The sequence below is a fragment of the Euleptes europaea genome, chromosome 19, assembly GCF_029931775.1.
Source record: "Euleptes europaea isolate rEulEur1 chromosome 19, rEulEur1.hap1, whole genome shotgun sequence".
NCBI lineage: Eukaryota > Metazoa > Chordata > Lepidosauria > Squamata > Sphaerodactylidae > Euleptes > Euleptes europaea.
In genome coordinates this window covers 8,705,012-8,720,989 of record NC_079330.1, presented here as the reverse complement: position 1 = coordinate 8,720,989, position 15,978 = coordinate 8,705,012, and the positions used below count along the sequence as shown (strand labels likewise).

The 15,978-nt window shown below is 46.7% G+C and overlaps 1 protein-coding gene across 1 annotated transcript in view; it reads left to right on the top strand.

Annotated features, from left to right (window-relative positions):
• MMEL1 (membrane metalloendopeptidase like 1) overlaps nt 1-15,310 on the top strand; it is a 31,455-nt gene extending 16,145 nt beyond the window's left edge. The window contains exons 10-23 of the mRNA XM_056865327.1: nt 242-331; nt 2,085-2,221; nt 3,201-3,294; nt 3,821-3,949; nt 4,215-4,313; nt 5,055-5,138; nt 5,630-5,733; nt 7,269-7,327; nt 8,140-8,259; nt 8,539-8,672; nt 9,115-9,180; nt 12,129-12,224; nt 14,411-14,487; nt 15,185-15,310. Of these exons, the coding sequence (XP_056721305.1) occupies nt 242-331; nt 2,085-2,221; nt 3,201-3,294; nt 3,821-3,949; nt 4,215-4,313; nt 5,055-5,138; nt 5,630-5,733; nt 7,269-7,327; nt 8,140-8,259; nt 8,539-8,672; nt 9,115-9,180; nt 12,129-12,224; nt 14,411-14,487; nt 15,185-15,284 (1,389 nt within the window). The 3' untranslated portion in view covers nt 15,285-15,310. The remainder of the gene's footprint in view (nt 1-241; nt 332-2,084; nt 2,222-3,200; nt 3,295-3,820; nt 3,950-4,214; nt 4,314-5,054; nt 5,139-5,629; nt 5,734-7,268; nt 7,328-8,139; nt 8,260-8,538; nt 8,673-9,114; nt 9,181-12,128; nt 12,225-14,410; nt 14,488-15,184) is intronic.
• Nucleotides 15,311-15,978: the final 668 nt, after the last annotated feature.

Here is a 15,978-nt window from a genome sequence, read left to right as displayed (position 1 = left end):
TTTAGAATCGACACACCAATACGTGTAAGGCACAGTACTGACTTAGACTGTTTTAAAGCCTAAAGAGTGACAGTTTGATCCGCTGTTGGAACTATGATCAATCTCATCCCTAATTCCAAAATTGTGATGGCACACTGGATACCTCCCTTCTTTTTCTCCTCCTCCTCCTCCTCCTTCTAACTCATCCTTGGATTTTCATATTAGCCAAAGCTTGGTGGCAGCTCCTTCCTTTCTTTTCTAGGCTACAGCTCCAGCAGAAGAAAGGCATGACGTGACTTTGCTTTACAACAAAATGACTGTTGCCGAACTACAGGAAAGGTTTCAGCTGAATGTAAGAATTTAAGGATGTATTCCCTTGGGCGCCCCCTCAATGATGACCCTGTAGCTCCCAAGCAATTTCTGTAATTATCATTCATAGTTATATATATTGACACTGGTAGGATTAGATTATGGAGGGCAGGTAGCCTGATCAAATAAAAGATTCCTCTTTCCTGTGTCTCACTTGGGACCTCTTCTGGCTCAATATTCTGTTCAATTCCCTTACTGTTTCCAGCAACTCCCCTGCCTTTCCCTTTCCAAGCGAAATACCCAAGGCAGCTTGAAACACAGCACAGAAATCCAACAAAATAAAACAATAACAAAAAGCAACAACAGTTTCCTGTCCCCATTTATGAAAAATATCAATAGCAGCTATTAAAACAGCACGTTAGAACAGCAAAATAAAATCTAACTGAAGGAGTTCACATTTCTTTTTTTAAAAAACTTTTTTAAAAATTTAAAAGATATTTTATTAACATTTCCAGAAAGAAAACACACAAATTACATATACACACATTCACACAATTTGTACTCCTTCAGGGAATGTCTCTTCATTTCAAATATCCTATACATTATTCTTATAGTCAACGTTTTTTAAAACAAAAATAAGTTCCTTCTATCCTATATAGTAAGTTTTATAAACTAATCTTTATCTCTAACAAACTATCTTTTCTGTTTAACATATTCGAAATAGCATTCCCTTTTTTTTTTTGAAGTCTTCAGTCATCTTCTCTTTTATCAAATTGGATAATGTGGAGTTCACATTTCTTTTTAAAATACACTTGTTGGCACCAACTGTGAATACTACGGAAGTAGCAATTTTTAAATAAAATTTTGGGTTGGATCCCATGAATCTGCTTTCCTCCGGCAGAAGGAAAACTCCCCGACACAAGATGCTCTTTGAAGGAGCGGTTTGCTGCCAGCTGATCTTAAATCCTGGGCAAGTTGACGTGGGTGAAATTGGATCTTCAGGCACTTGGTCTTAAACTATTTGTGGTTTTTAAGGTCAGCTCTTGTGCTTAGGAAGGGTTCGAGCCTAGAAGCACATCAAGAGCAAGTTTCACGTGGGCAGCCATGTCAGCTTGCAGTTGACGAGAAAGATTCATATTCGGTAGCACTTTAAAGACCCACAAGATTTCCAGGGTATAAACCTTTGAGGGGCAAAGCTCACACTGAAGAAGGGAGCTTTGACTCGAAAGCTTATACCCTGGAAATCTTGTTGAAATTTATGGTGATATGGGACTTGAATACTGGTGACCAGCGTGGTGTAGTGGTTAAGAGCAGTGGTTTGGAGCAGTGGACTCTAATCTGGAGAACCGGGTTGGTTTCCCCACTCCTCCACATGAAGCCAGCCGGGTGACCTTGGGTTAGTCACAACTCTCTTTGAGCTCTCTCAGCCCCACCTACCTCACAGGGTGTCTGTTGTGGGGACGGGAAGGGAAGGTGATTGTAAGCCGGTTTGATTCTCCCTTAAGTGGTAGAAAAAGTCAGCATATAAAAACCAGCTCTTCTTCTTCTAATGATGTGAAAGACCTCAACCTGAGCCCCCAAACAGTAGTGTCTGATCAGAGTAGACCTTAATAGACTAGTGCTCTGATTCAGTATAAAGCAGTTTAATGTGTGATTATGAAGAATTAAACTAATAAACTAAGAAAGCATTCTACCAGGTGTTGGGGATGAAGAGGAGGACCGTAGCTGGATGAAAATGGTGTCTCCACAGGTCTTCCTAGGATAAAGACTTGCTGGTGTTTGTCTCTCTCTTCTAGGGGTTTAATTGGACACTTTTTCTCCAAGGGGTCATGTCTTCAGTGAACATTGAGATTGGCTCTGAGGAGGAGGTAGTTGTGCATGGAGTACCGTATCTCCAGGAACTAAAAGCCATCGTCTCCAGTTATTCAGCCAGGTAGCGATCACAAGAGGGTTCTGGGTCCAAGTGGGGGAAAGAGAGCCCATGAAAGGTATCACATTGACCCAGTGGTACAAAGTCTAAGCTGCAGCTACGGCAATAATAAAAGGCTACAGTAAAGACCCACCCACTGTATGTGACAAGTTTAAGGTGGTGATTTGGGAAATTCTCCTTAGAATAAGAGATCCTATGCAGAGGAATCAGAAAATTGTATAATGATAAAAGGTTCATGGGTTCAGTTTACAAAAGGGAGAGGATTTTTGAGTCATTGATTGTGAGTGACGTCCCTCTATGCCTGTTGACTTCAGTGGAATTAGAAGGCTGTAACTCTGCTTAATATGGCACTCTGGGTCTGAGTAGGGCTGAGAAATAACAAAATTAAAGCCAATAGGTGTTCAAGACTGTCTCTAGATATTCATTTTAGACAGAGAAATCTAGAGAAAGACTTTGGAAGCAGCACAATCATGGATATTTGTGGCATCTCTAATTTTGACTCTTTCTCTATCATGCATCTCAGTTGCAACATTTTAGTTATCCAGTGTACACCAGCATGGTGTAGTGGTTAAGAGCGGTGGTTTGGAGCAGTGGACTCTGATCTGGAGAACCGGGTTTGATTCCCCATTCCTACACATGAGCGGCGGATGCTAATCTGGTGAACTGGATTTGTTTCTTCACTCCTACACATGAAGCTAGCCGGGTGACCCTGGGCTAGTCACACACTCTCAGCCCCACCTACCTCACAGAATATCTGTGGTGGGGAGGGGAAGGGAAGGTGATTGTAAGCCAGTTTGATTCTCCCTTAAGTGGTAGAGCAAGTCAGCATATAAAAACCAACCCTTCTTCTTCTGTTTGTTGCAACTGAAATTTCACTCTGTGATAGCAGAGGATTTGCTAATGCTTGAAGTCTCCTATTAGGAGTAGATTATACACCCCCCCCTTTTCAAATTGTCAACGTCTCCTCTTCTTGTACGCGCAGCACTATCCAGAACTACTTGGTTTGGCGACTGGTTCTCGAGAGAGTCAGCGGCTTGAGCCGGCGTTTCAGAGATGCCCGAGCAAACTACAGGAAGGTAACATCCCTCACTGGGTTGAGTAGCGCATTCCTGAAAGGAATGTCCGCGCCGGGCTTAGGAGGCAAACTGGCAGCGTTGCCTCCTAAAGGGGTTCCGGCACAGCCAAAACCTCTGCCCAGCACCAAAAACCCGTGCAACCCTCAAAAATAAAAAGGGGCGTTCCTGAGCCGAAAGTGCTTGGGAGGCCGACTAACATCAGCCCCGCCCTGCGGCTGGCGCCGTTACACCCCGGGAACACCTCCCAGGGCGCCAGAACGCCCCAGGAATGCCTCCCAGGGTGCCGCTGCGGCCTGTGCCAGCAGCCAGAGGCCAGTGGGAGGAGGCGGCAGTCGGGGAGCAGCGCCCGGTCCTGCACGCCGGCGCTGGGGCGACTCACACCAGCGTGCACCTTCCAGGCGCTTGTGGTGTGGGCCCATGCGCCGGCAGAGGCCGTAGTCGGCTTCCTAAAGGCTTTGGGCCCATTTTTCAGGAATGGGTCCTTAGGGTGAATGACAGCAGAAGTGACCAAACATTTTTCTCCAAGGCGCTTTATGGTACCATGGTGGAGGAAGCCCGGTGGCGCGACTGCGTGAGTTACGTCAACACCAACATGGAAAATGCAGTCGGAGCACTTTACGTTAGGGAAACTTTCGCTGGAAAGAGCAAAAGAATGGTATGTTCTTTCCTTATTCTTATTTACTCTCTGATTCTCCAGCTCTTGTGTCCCATGAACTGGCTTTTGTCCATGACCTGGCTTCTATCTATCTAGGATATTTTTTGCTAGCATGGTGCTAACAACTTCATTAGAACACTTCATGCCTCTTCTAGACGCATCTCGCTAGCATCCCCCACACCCAATTGATCTTCATTTGGAGCATGCCATTTTATTATTGGCTGGAGCACAAAAAATGATACCTTCCCATTTATCTTTATTTTAGGTCCGAGAACTCATTGATAAAATTCGTGAAGTGTTCATTGAGACGCTGGATGAACTGCAGTGGATGGACGAGACATCGAAAACGAAAGCCCAGGAAAAGGTCAGAGAAAATGAACCTGCCGGAGAGACCAATGATCAGGGATGAGATTTCAAAAAGGTTGGATTTTCTTTTTCATCAAACAAAAAGAAAATCGGACTTGTATCATATATACAAAGATGATTCGAGTCCGACTGAATGATTCAAGGGGATGTTGGCAGTATCTCCACATGACTTAGTTGAAATTGGGGGCACACATTGTATAACGCAGATTGATTGCCTGATATATTGTAAATCGGACATTTGTACAGCTGTTCCTCAAAACACGTAATTCAAATTGTGCCCCCAAATTATTAAGGGTACTAAGTTGATTTTAATTCCTAGAACCATCTGAAAATTATGCATTTTAACATTTTAGCAGTCACATCTTGAGACAAGTTAATCTTACAAAAGAGGGGATCACTTAGCAAGCAAACTTTCAAGCAGGACAGAAATTTGAGCTGTGATAAATCTGTGGCCTCTTTGCACATCTGCATCAACCAGGCGGGAGATTTCCTGAAGCAGCCAGGAACTTGCATCCGTGTTTGCAAAAAGAAAGCTTGGATGTATTGGTAAATGTGTGCTGAACAGACTGGTATTCTGTGACCCCCCAGCTCAAATCCTCAACTGGAAGCTCGCTGGACAATTTTGGAAGGGAAGGGGGAATGTTGACAAGGAAGAGGGTAAAACAAATCGAAAGTACATGTCATTGTTTGATCCTAGGAGAAATACAGGAAATGAATAACTTTTGCATTTTTCTCATAGGCCACTGCAATTAAAGAGCAAATAGGCTATCCAGATTATATTCTAGAAAATCAGAATGAAAAGCTGGACCAGGAATATACAAATGTAAGTCTGAAGCCCATAACAGGATGCAGCCACTCCACCACCACCACCACCACCACCACTGGCGTGTTTTAAAATATTATACCTCAATCATTTCTCCAATACTACTCAGTAAACTAAATGCTTTACAGTTCCCGTTGGTCTTCACTACCATCCTACCAGGTAGTTCAGAGTGAGAAATTGCCACTCGCGGCAGTCCAAGCTCTGCTCATGACCCGAGTTCAATCCCGATGGAAGTCGGTGTAGACAATTGGGGAAGGCACTGGCCAACCACCCCGTAAACAAAGTCTGCCTAGCAAATGTCATGATGCGATGTCACTCCATGGGTCAGGAATGACCTGGTGCTTGCTGCCTTTACCTTTAATTACTGGTATGCCCTCTTTCCAATGCAAGTACTTCTATACTCTCCCAGTGCCTTTGCTTCCCCTTGTTTATGGGGTCAGTAGCTGAGTCTGAAACACTGCTGTTTTCCAAACCTGTTTGCTTCTTTCCAGCTGACTTTCAGTGAACACGAATACTTTGAGAACATCCTGGCCAACCTCCAGGCTGGGGCGCAGAAAACCTTGAGAAAGCTGAGAGAGAGAGTCGACCAAGACGTGTGAGTGTCAAGATGGCAAGTGGACTTCAGGCTACATTGAGTTGGATTTAACTTCTGCAGGGGTCCCCAGCGTGGTGCCTGAGGGTGCCATGATGCCCACCCACTGTTTTTAGAGAGTGGGTGGGGCCAAATGGGGCTCTTTCCCTGTGAGGCTTCTGATTGGCTACTGGAGATCTGATTGGCAGTACAAATTAAAATACCGTAGTATTGTTTCAGCTGTTTCACTGTGTGTTTGTTAAGTGCCATCAAGTCGCTTCTGACTCATGGTGACCCTATGAATGAAATTCCTCCAAAGTGTCCTATCTTTGACAGCCTTGCTCAGATCTTGCAAACTGAGGGCTGTGGCTTCCTTTATTGAGTCAGTCCATCTCTTGTTGGGTTTTCCTCTTTTCCTGCTGCCCTCAACTTTTGCTAGCATGACGGTCTTTTCCAGTGACTCTTGTCGTCTCATGATGTGACCAAAATACGATAGCCTCAGTTTAGTCATTTTAGCTTCTAGGCTCAGTTCAGGCTTGATTTGAACCCACTGATTTGTTTTTTTGGCAGTCCAGGGTATCCGTAACCCTCTCCTCCAACACCACATTTCAAAGGAATCTATTTTCTTCCTATCAGCTTTCTCCACTGTCCAACTTTCACACCCATACATAGTAATAGGAAATATGATGGCATGAATTAATCTAGTCTTGGTGGCCAGTGACACATCCTTACACTTCAAAATATTTTCTAGCTCCTTCATGGCTGCCCTTCCCAGTTTCAATCTCCTTCTGATTTCTTTGCTGCAGTCTCCCTTTTGGTTGATGGTGGAGCCAAGGAATAGAAAGTCTTGAACAATTTCAATTTCCTCATTGTCAACCTTAAAGTTGTGTAATTCTCCTGTAGTCATTACTTTTGTTTTCTTGATGTTCAGCTGTAGTCCTGCTTTGGCACTTTCTCTTTTAACTTTCAGCAGTAGTTGTTTCAAATCTTCACTATTTTCTGCCAATAATGTAGTTGAAACACTACAGTGTTTTATTCTGTAACTCTTTTTTCCCAGGTTTTTTTTTTTTAATGACTCCTCTTCTCCCCTGCACTTGGGCTGCTTCATTGGATGCGGCTCCAACTCCTGCAGCAGCTGTTTTATCATTGTGCCCACCACCTAGGGTTGCCAACCTCCAGGTACTAGCTGGAGATCTTCTGCTATTACAACTGATCTCCAGCCGATCGAGATCAGTTCACTTGGAGAAAATGGCCGCTTTGGCAATTGGACTCTATGGCATTGAAGTCCCTTCCCTCCCCAAACCCCATCCTCCTTAGGCTCCACCCCAAAAACCTCCCACCAGTGGCGAAGAGGGACCTGGCAACCCTACCACCACCCTGTGTCAGAAAGGTGCCCACAGGCTCAAACAGGTTGGGGACCCCTGATCTAGACTATTTCACTTTCTCCTCTCCTGTGATGTGTTCTGTGAAGTAGACCTCTTCCGTTGGCATCAGCATCCTGGTGTCAGATCGCACTGCTTCTCAGCTGACACATTAATACTTCTCTCTTTGTTTTGTAGATGGCTGATTGGGGCTGCGGTGGTCAACGCATTCTACTCCCCCAACCGGAACCAGATTGGTAAATTCATCATCTTCTTTTTTTTTTTAAGTCAAAACACATGAAGCTGCCTTATACTGAATCAGACCCTTGGTCTATTAAGTCAGTCTTGTCAACTCAGACCGGCAGTGGCTCTCCAGGGTCTCAGGCAGGGGTCTTTCGCATCACCTATTTGCCTAGTCCCTTTAACTGGAGATGCCGGGGACTGAACCTGGGACCTTCTGCATGCCAAGCAGATGCTGTACCACTGAGCCACAGCCTCTCCTGTAAAAGCAGAATGATTGTGGGAGTGATGTTAAATTGTCTCTCTTTCCCTCCTTTAATTCACAGGGTTTAGTTACTTTGAAGCACTGATCTTCTAAACTGGGTCACTTTTATCTGAGCTGAGTTAAACTAGCATTTAAGAGCAGTAGAAAGCAGCAGCAGCAGGGAGAGAAAAAATCTGGAGCAATAATGCAGCAGAATGGAGGAAAGCATAAATCAGTGCTTGTAGTCCCCAAGTCTCCAATGAGATTTCTTATGCAGAAACACCAACGCTAGAGAAGACTATGGTAGATCATTGGGAGAAGAGTGAACTTCCATCATAACTAGGGCTGCCAGCTACGAGTTAGGAAATACCTGGAGATTTTGGGGGCGGAGCCTGAGGAGGGCAGGGTTTGTAGAAGGGAGAGGCTTCAATGTCATAGAGTCCAATTGCCAAAGAGGCCATTTTCTCCAGGTGAACTGATCTCCGTCGGCTGGAGATCAGTTGTAATAGCGGGAGACCTCCAGTCACCACCAGGAGGTTTGTAACCCTAATCATAACTATTTGTGGGGGGGGGATATGTTTGCAGTTTTTCCTGCAGGAATCCTTCAACCCCCTTTCTTCAGCAAGCACCAACCACAGGCGCTCAACTTTGGTGGGATCGGAATGGTAATAGGTCATGAGATCACGCATGGATTTGATGACAATGGTAAGGAGTGGCAAATGAGTCACCATGCAGGAAAAATCCCATTCTTGAGGCTGGTTCATCCCCTAATAGAGTTGGAGGGGGCCACCAGGGTCATCTAGTTCAACCCCCTGCACAATGCAGGAAATTAATAACTACCTTCCCCACACACACACCCAGTGACCCATACTCCATGCCCAGAAGATGGCCAAGATGCCCTCCCTCTCACCATCTCATCATCTCCCTCTCATGAGTCTGTGGTCCCTCCTATTTATTTCTCTCCTACCCACCCAACACAAACAGGCCGGAATTTTGACAAAGACGGCAACATGTTTGACTGGTGGAGCAACTTTTCCGCAACACATTTCAAGGAGCAGTCACGCTGTATGGTCTACCAGTACGGGAACTACACGTGGGAGCTGGCCGGGGGACAAAACGTGAGTTGGGTCATCTGCAGCTTCATGTGCCATGATAAAACAGTCCCCGGATTGTGTGTATGGTTGAAAGGAAAGATTCCTTTTTTGTGGGGTGTTTTTATCAGTGCACAGAAATACATGCGTGCCTCAGCGAAACACCACAGGAAAAAAATCTGGGTGCGATCCTATGTCACATCAAGATTGCTTTATTGCAGTGTTCTGTCATTGTCATTTGCGCATCTGTAGCATAGAGGGCTAAAAAGATGCAAAGGAATGGAAGGAAATGAGAGCAGCTGCAAATTGTGGATGGTAAAGCTCTCGATTAGCTGTAGCCCGGTCTCACAGCTGAACTGCAGTTGAAAAGAAGTAGAAAACTGTGTGGAGTGAAAATCTGGTACAATAAGGGGAAGGAACAGGGAAGATTGGCTTTATGTGTGGTACCAATGAGTGTTCTCTGTCATAGGTCAGTGGAATCAGCACGCTTGGAGAAAACATTGCTGATAACGGAGGCGTCCGTCAGGCCTACAAGGTAACTTAATTTCTGTGTACTTTTTCCTTTGGATGTTGCAGCAGTTAACATAAGCTATTGCTGGAATCTGGCATGAGGAGCCCAGGCCCAGTGGTAGAGTATCTGCTTTGCCTGCAAAAGGTCCCAGGTTCAATCCCCGGCATCTCCAGCTAAAGGGACTAGGCAGGTAGGTGATGGGAAAGACCTCAGCCTGAGACCCATTGATGGGAACAGATAGTAGGAGAATCCCACTGAACTGGGGAGGGGTTGTGGCTCAGTGGTAGAGCATCTGCTTGGTATGCAGAAGGTCCCAAGTTCAATCCCCGGCATCTCCAGTTAAAGGGACCCGGCAAGCAGGTGATGGGAAAGACCTCTGCCTGAGACCCTGGAGAGCCATAGGGAGGGGCCGTGGCTCAGTGGGAGAGCCTCTGCTCGGCATGCAGAAGGTCCCGGGTTCAATCCCCGGCATCTCCAGTTAAAGGGACCAGGCAAGTAGGTGATGGGAAAGACCTCTGCCCGAGACCCTGGAGAGCCATGGCTCAGTGGTAGAGCCTATGCTTGGCATGGAGAAGGTCCCAGGTTCAATCCCCATCATCTCCAGTTAAAGGGACTAGGCAGGGAGGTGATGTGAAAGACCTCTGCCTGAGACCCTAGAGAGCCATGGAGAGGGGCTGTGGCTCAGTGGGAGAGCCTCTGCTTGGCATGCAGAAGGTCCCAGGTTCAATCCCCGGCATCTCCAGCTAAAGGGACTAGGCAGGTAGGTGATGGGAAAGACCTCAGCCTGAGACCCATTGATGGGAACAGATAGTAGGAGAATCCCACTGAACTGGGGAGGGGTTGTGGCTCAGTGGTAGAGCATCTGCTTGGTATGCAGAAGGTCCCAAGTTCAATCCCCGGCATCTCCAGTTAAAGGGACTAGGCAAGTAGGTGATGGGAAAGACCTCAGCCTGAGACCCTGAAAAGCTGCTGCCGGTCTGAGTAGACAATACTGACTTTGATGGACCAAGGGTCTGATTCAGTATAAGGCAGCTTCATGTGTTTGTGTGATAAGAGACAGATGCAGGAGGGGACCAAGGTGGAAGGTTCCCTCCCCCACCTTGATATGAAGATTCTGAACGAATGCTGACAATTACGCAGAAGGGATCATTTTGCAAATTTAGCCTCCAAAGCTATTCCCTTGATTTGGGATAGGGAGTGGGGGAGAGTCGACTCCACCGAAAGAGGAAGGCAAGGGAAGAACTGAGAAGTCACCGGTGCTGAAACCCATTAAGTCGTTTCCAGTAATAGCTCCGGCCCTAGAAAGCAAATTGGCCAATTGAACACAAAAGCAGCCCCAGGTAATGGGTTTGACATTGCAGGAGGTTATAATCTGCCGCTTGAGGAGCAGAGACAGAAGATCTCAGCCAAGGAGAAAACTGAACTCCCTGCTTTCCTCTCTGTACCGTTTAGCGCTGTGAGCTGTGATGGTTGCCTTGACAACCTGGACTAAACACCTGGGCAGGTTCCTTGGAGGTAGGGTTGCCAACTCTGGGTTGTTGGAACATTCCTGGAGATTTGGGGGTGGAGCCTGGGGAGGGTGGAGTTAGAAGAGAGGGAGGACCTTCGCTAGGTATAATGCCAAGAGTCCACCCTCCAAATAGGGTTGCCAACCTCCAGGTACTAGCTGGAGATCTCCCGCTACTACAACTGACCTCCAGCTGATAGAGATCAGTTCCCCTGGAGGAAATGGCCACTTTGGCAACTGGACTCGATGGCATTGAAGTCCCTCCCCTCCCCAAACCCCGCCCTCAGACTCCACCCCAAAAACCTTCCGCCGGTGGTGAAGAGGGACCTGGCAACCCAACCTCCAAAGAATCCACTTTCTTCAGGGGAACTGATCTCTGTAGTCTGGAGATCCGTTGTGATTCCAGGAGATCTTCAGGCCCCATCTGGAGATTGGCAAACCTAGGACCACGGGGTGTTACTTTTATTTGTTAGTTTGTGCGCTTATTTATTTTGCCATCAAGTCACAGCTGACTTACGACAATCCCATAGGGTTTTCAAGGCAAGAGACATTCAGAGGTGGTTTGCCATTGCCCGCCTCTGCATAGCAGCCTTGGACTTCCTTTGTGTTTTCCCATCCAAGTACTAAGCAGGGGGGAAGAAGGAGGAGGAGGAGGTTTTATATGCTGACTTTCTCTACCACTTAAGGGAGAATCAAACTGGATTACAATCACCTTCCCTCCCCCTCAACAGACACCCTGGCCATTTTTGCATGGTAATTAGCAGCCCGTTCCAAGCTGAATTGCCCCCAGATTTTTTTTTAAATTTTGCACACTGAACTGTCATTCCGGAAGTGACTGCAAAGCCGGCACATACCTGCTTCGCATTACTAAAGAGCCCACTTAACACGACCTTTTGTGTTTGCTCCGCCGCTGTTGCGAAGAATAACCAGAGGGAACCATGCAAAACAACAGCGGCACATTAGCTATGCACATGCTAATGGCTATGCAAACGAATGCAGGAGCAGGCGAGTGCGGGGTGGGTGGAATTTCTCCTTTTGCGTCGGGTCCGTGAATAGGCATTTTTAAAGTCGCATTTTAAAAAAGAGCTTTGAACAAGCATCAAAATTGATCATGCATAAATGGCCCCTGTGAGGTAGGTAGGGCTGAGAGAGCTCTAAAAGAGCTGTGACTAGCCCAAGGTCACCCAAGCTGGCTTCATGTGTAGAAGTGGGGAAACCAACCAGTTCACCAGATTAGCCTCCGCTACTCGTGTGGAGGAGTGGGGAATCAAACCCGGTTCTCCAGATCAGAGTCCACCTCTCCAAACCACCACTCTTAACCAGTACTCCATGCTGGCTTAGCTTCCAAGATCTGATGAGATCAGGCTAGCCTGGGCTATCCAGGTCAGGGCTTGGTGTTACATTACCAAACACAAAAATATCCTTTTTCGTCGGTAGGCAGTAACAACTTGTTCTTTTTCAACAGGCTTACTTAAAATGGGTCGCAAGAGAAGGAAAGGAGCCAAGTTTACCCGGGTTGGATCTGACTCACGAACAGCTCTTCTTCCTCAATTTCGCACAGGTTGTTGATTGGGATGGGGTCTCCCGATACAATGTTCCACTGCCTGTGTACCTTTCTCCTTGTACATTCCTTTGCCCATCCAGGTGGGAAAGATGAGGTCAGGAAGCTCTGAGCTTGTGGTGCTGATCTTCCTAGCACCTTTCTCAACTGTAGGGGAGAGAGCAGCAGCAGGGATGCCTCTGTGTAGAGGCTCTGGCTTCCTTTGTTTACATCAAGGTCAGCAGTTGCAAACGAAAGAATACTCCAGGGCTGGGCCCTGGGACCACTCACACGGGACAGAAACAGGGCCGGTTGACGGGCTTTTTCTGCCCTAGGCTGGCCAACCACCCTGGTGCGCATCTTGAGCTACCAGGCCTGCCCAGGTACGCTCCTTCCTTCACAGGTGCAAGGCAGGGGGGCAGGTCAGGACTGCTGCTCAGGGCAAGTCTCTTTTGCTGACCCTGGTACCCCTCCCACACACACACACACACACACACACCCTCTAGTGCCCTAGGAAATAGCCTAGATCCACCTACTGTGTGGACTGCAGCTGAACTGGAGTTGCCAGTTCCGGATAGGGAAATACCTGAACATAAACATAAGAACATAAGAACGGCCCTGCTGGATCAGACCCAGGCCCATCAAGTCCAGCAGTCTGTTCACACAGTGGCCAACCAGGTGCCTCTAGGAAGCCCACAAGCAAGACGACTGCAGCAGCATTGTCCTGCCTGTGTTCCACAGCCCCTAATATCATGGGCATGCTCCTCTGAGACTGGAGCGAATAGGGATGCATCAAGACTACTATCCATTTTAACTAATAGCCATGAATACCCCTTTCCTCCATAAATATGTCCACTCCCCTCTTCAAGCCTTCCAAGTTGGCAGCCATCACCAGATCCTGGGGCAGGGAGTTCCACAATTTAACTATGCTTTGTATGAAAAAATACTTCCTTTTATCTGTTTTGAATCTGTCACCCTCCAGCTTCAACAAATGACCTCGCGTTCTAGTATTATGGGAGAGGGAGAAAAACTTCTCCCTGTCCACTCTCTCCAAACCATGCATAATTTTATAGACCTCTATCATGTCTCCCCTTAGCCGCCGCCTTTCCAAGCTAAACAGCCCATAGGACAGTTGCTCTAGTCCCCTAATCATTTTGGTTGCTCTTATCTGCACCTTCTCAAGCTCTGTAATATCCTTTTTTAGGTGTGGTGACCAGGACTGTACACAGTATTCCAAGTGTGGTCTCACCATAGATTTGTACAAGGGCAGTATGATATCAGCAGTTTTATTTTCTATTCCTCGTCTAATTATAGCCAGCATGGAATTTGCCTTTTTTACAGCAGCAGCACACTGGGTTGACATCTTCATTGAGCTATCCACCACCACCCCAAGATCCCTTTCTTGGTCTGTCGCTGCCAGCACAGATCCCATCAGTGTATTTGTGAAGTTGGGATTTTTTTGCCCCAATATGCATCACTTTACACTGGAGTTTACCTGGAGTTTGGGGTGGGGGGTGGAGCCTGAGGAGCGCAGGGATTTGGGAGGAGTGTCTTCAATGGGGCATAATGCCATGATAGAGTCCACTTTCCAAAGCGGCCATTTCCTCCAGGGGAACTGATCTCTGTCAACTGGAGATCAGTTGTAATCCCAGGAGATCTCCAGCCACTGCTTGGAACTCCCTGCCAACTTGGAAGGCTTTAAGAGGGGAATGGATGTGTTCATGGAGGAGAGGGCTACCCATGGCTACTAGTAAAAATGGATACTAGTCATGATGCATACCTATTCTCTACAGTATCAGAGGCGCATGTCTATTATATATTAGGTGCCTTGGAACACAGGCAGGACAATGTTGCTGCAGTCGTCTTGCTTGTGGGCTTCCTAGAGGCACCTGGTTGGCCATTGTGTGAATGGACTGCTGGACTTGATGGGCCTGGGTCTGATCCAGCAGGGCTTTTCTTATGTTCTTAGGTTCTGGAGGTTGGTGGCCCTATCCTGAACAGAAGCCATAAAGAAAACTGGGGAATTTAAGTAGATAACTTGGGGTTGGGTGGACTATTGATTGGGCTCCTTAAGGGTGTTGCTTTGAACTGGCCCAGGCCCTTAAGATCCATATCCTGAGATCCAGGTTAGCATCTGACTTAGCTGATTCTAGGTGTTTCTGTCTATTTTGGGGCTCATGTGAACTGAAATCATTGTCCCCATCCAGGTCTGGTGCGGTTCCTACAGGCCTGAATATGCAAGCCAGTCGATTAAGACTGATGTCCACAGTCCACTGAAGTACAGGTAACGGTCCTAGTGACTCTTCTCCCAATGTGCTGTTGTTATTTACCATGTAGTTATGAGATTATGAGAAGGTGAGAGTCATGGAAAAAATAATGCTAGGAAAAGCTGAAGGCAGCAGGAAAAGAGGAAGACCCAACATGAGATGGATTGACTTGATCAAGGAAGCCACAGCCCTCAATTTGCAAGACCTGAGGAAGGCTGTTAATGAGAGGACATTTTGGAGATCATCATTAATTCATAGTGGAAGAAGAACATTTGAAGGAGAGAGCCAGCATGGTGTAGTGGTTAAGAGTGGTGGTTTGGAGCCGTGGAGTCTGATCTGAAGAACTGGGTTTGATTCCCCACTGCTCCACATGAGCGGTGGAGGCTAATCTGGTGAACTGGATTTGTTTCCCCGCTCCTACACATGAAGCCAATTGGGTGACCTCGGGCTAGTCACACTCTCTCAGGCCCACCTACCTCATGGGGGTGGGGAGGGAAGGCGATTGTAAGCCGGTTTGATTCTCCCTTAAGTGGTAGAGAAAGTCAGCATATAAAAACCGACTCTACTTTTTCTTCTTTCCACCCCATGATTAATTTTATAAACTCCTTTGATATCCTCCCTGCAAAGTGAAAATCCCCAATTTCTTTAACAGTTTCCCAGCTGTACAATATATTTTTTGGGATGTTCCTTTTTTCCTTCTTGTTCCTTTCCCAGGGTGATGGGGTCCTTGCAAAACTTCGAAGCCTTTTCGGAAGCGTTCCACTGCAAAGGGGGCACCGCCATGCACCCCATAGAGAAGTGCAGAGTTTGGTAGCCAAAGAGACTCGAGAATCATTGTCAGGCTTCCGCAGTCTGAAACTCCGGACTCGTTTGGATTTTGCCAGTGATGTGCCTGTTGGTTTTTAATTTTGTGTTTTCCCGGTTGAGTCGCAGCCACGGTTAACAGTGCAGCTATTTCGGTCACGAGAGGACAAAGCTAAAGTTTTGATTCTGGTGGATCAAGTGGACCAGTTATCTTGGAATATCACCTGTATTGAAAGCTACGGTATGCATCAGAAGAAGAAGAAGGAAAAAACAGACTGTTTCTCAAGACGTCGACTGTTATTAAGACACATCAGGGTTTAAAAGATTAGCTATTTAAAAAAAGAGACTGTTCTATTTTTCAGCGAGCTTTAATGTGTTTTTGAGTTTGAAAAAAAAAAAACCTCTTTGAGGGGTTTTCTTCCCCCTTACTGAGTTCATGTTTGTCTGCGGTTGGGATCAATCCACCAATCGCTGTTTGCTGTGCAATTTCCCTTTCTGTTCCAAACCACTCTTCACAAAGTAAAAGGAGTCTTGCCAGATCAGACGAGAGCCTGTTTAGTCCAGCATCCTTTCTCCTGCAGCGGCTAGCAAGATGACCCAGCACATCATCAAGACAACAGTTCTTCCTGCTCCCCACTATATGTTCCCAGGGTCCAATAAAAGGTAAAGGTCCCCTGTGCAAAGCACCGGGTCATTCCTGACCC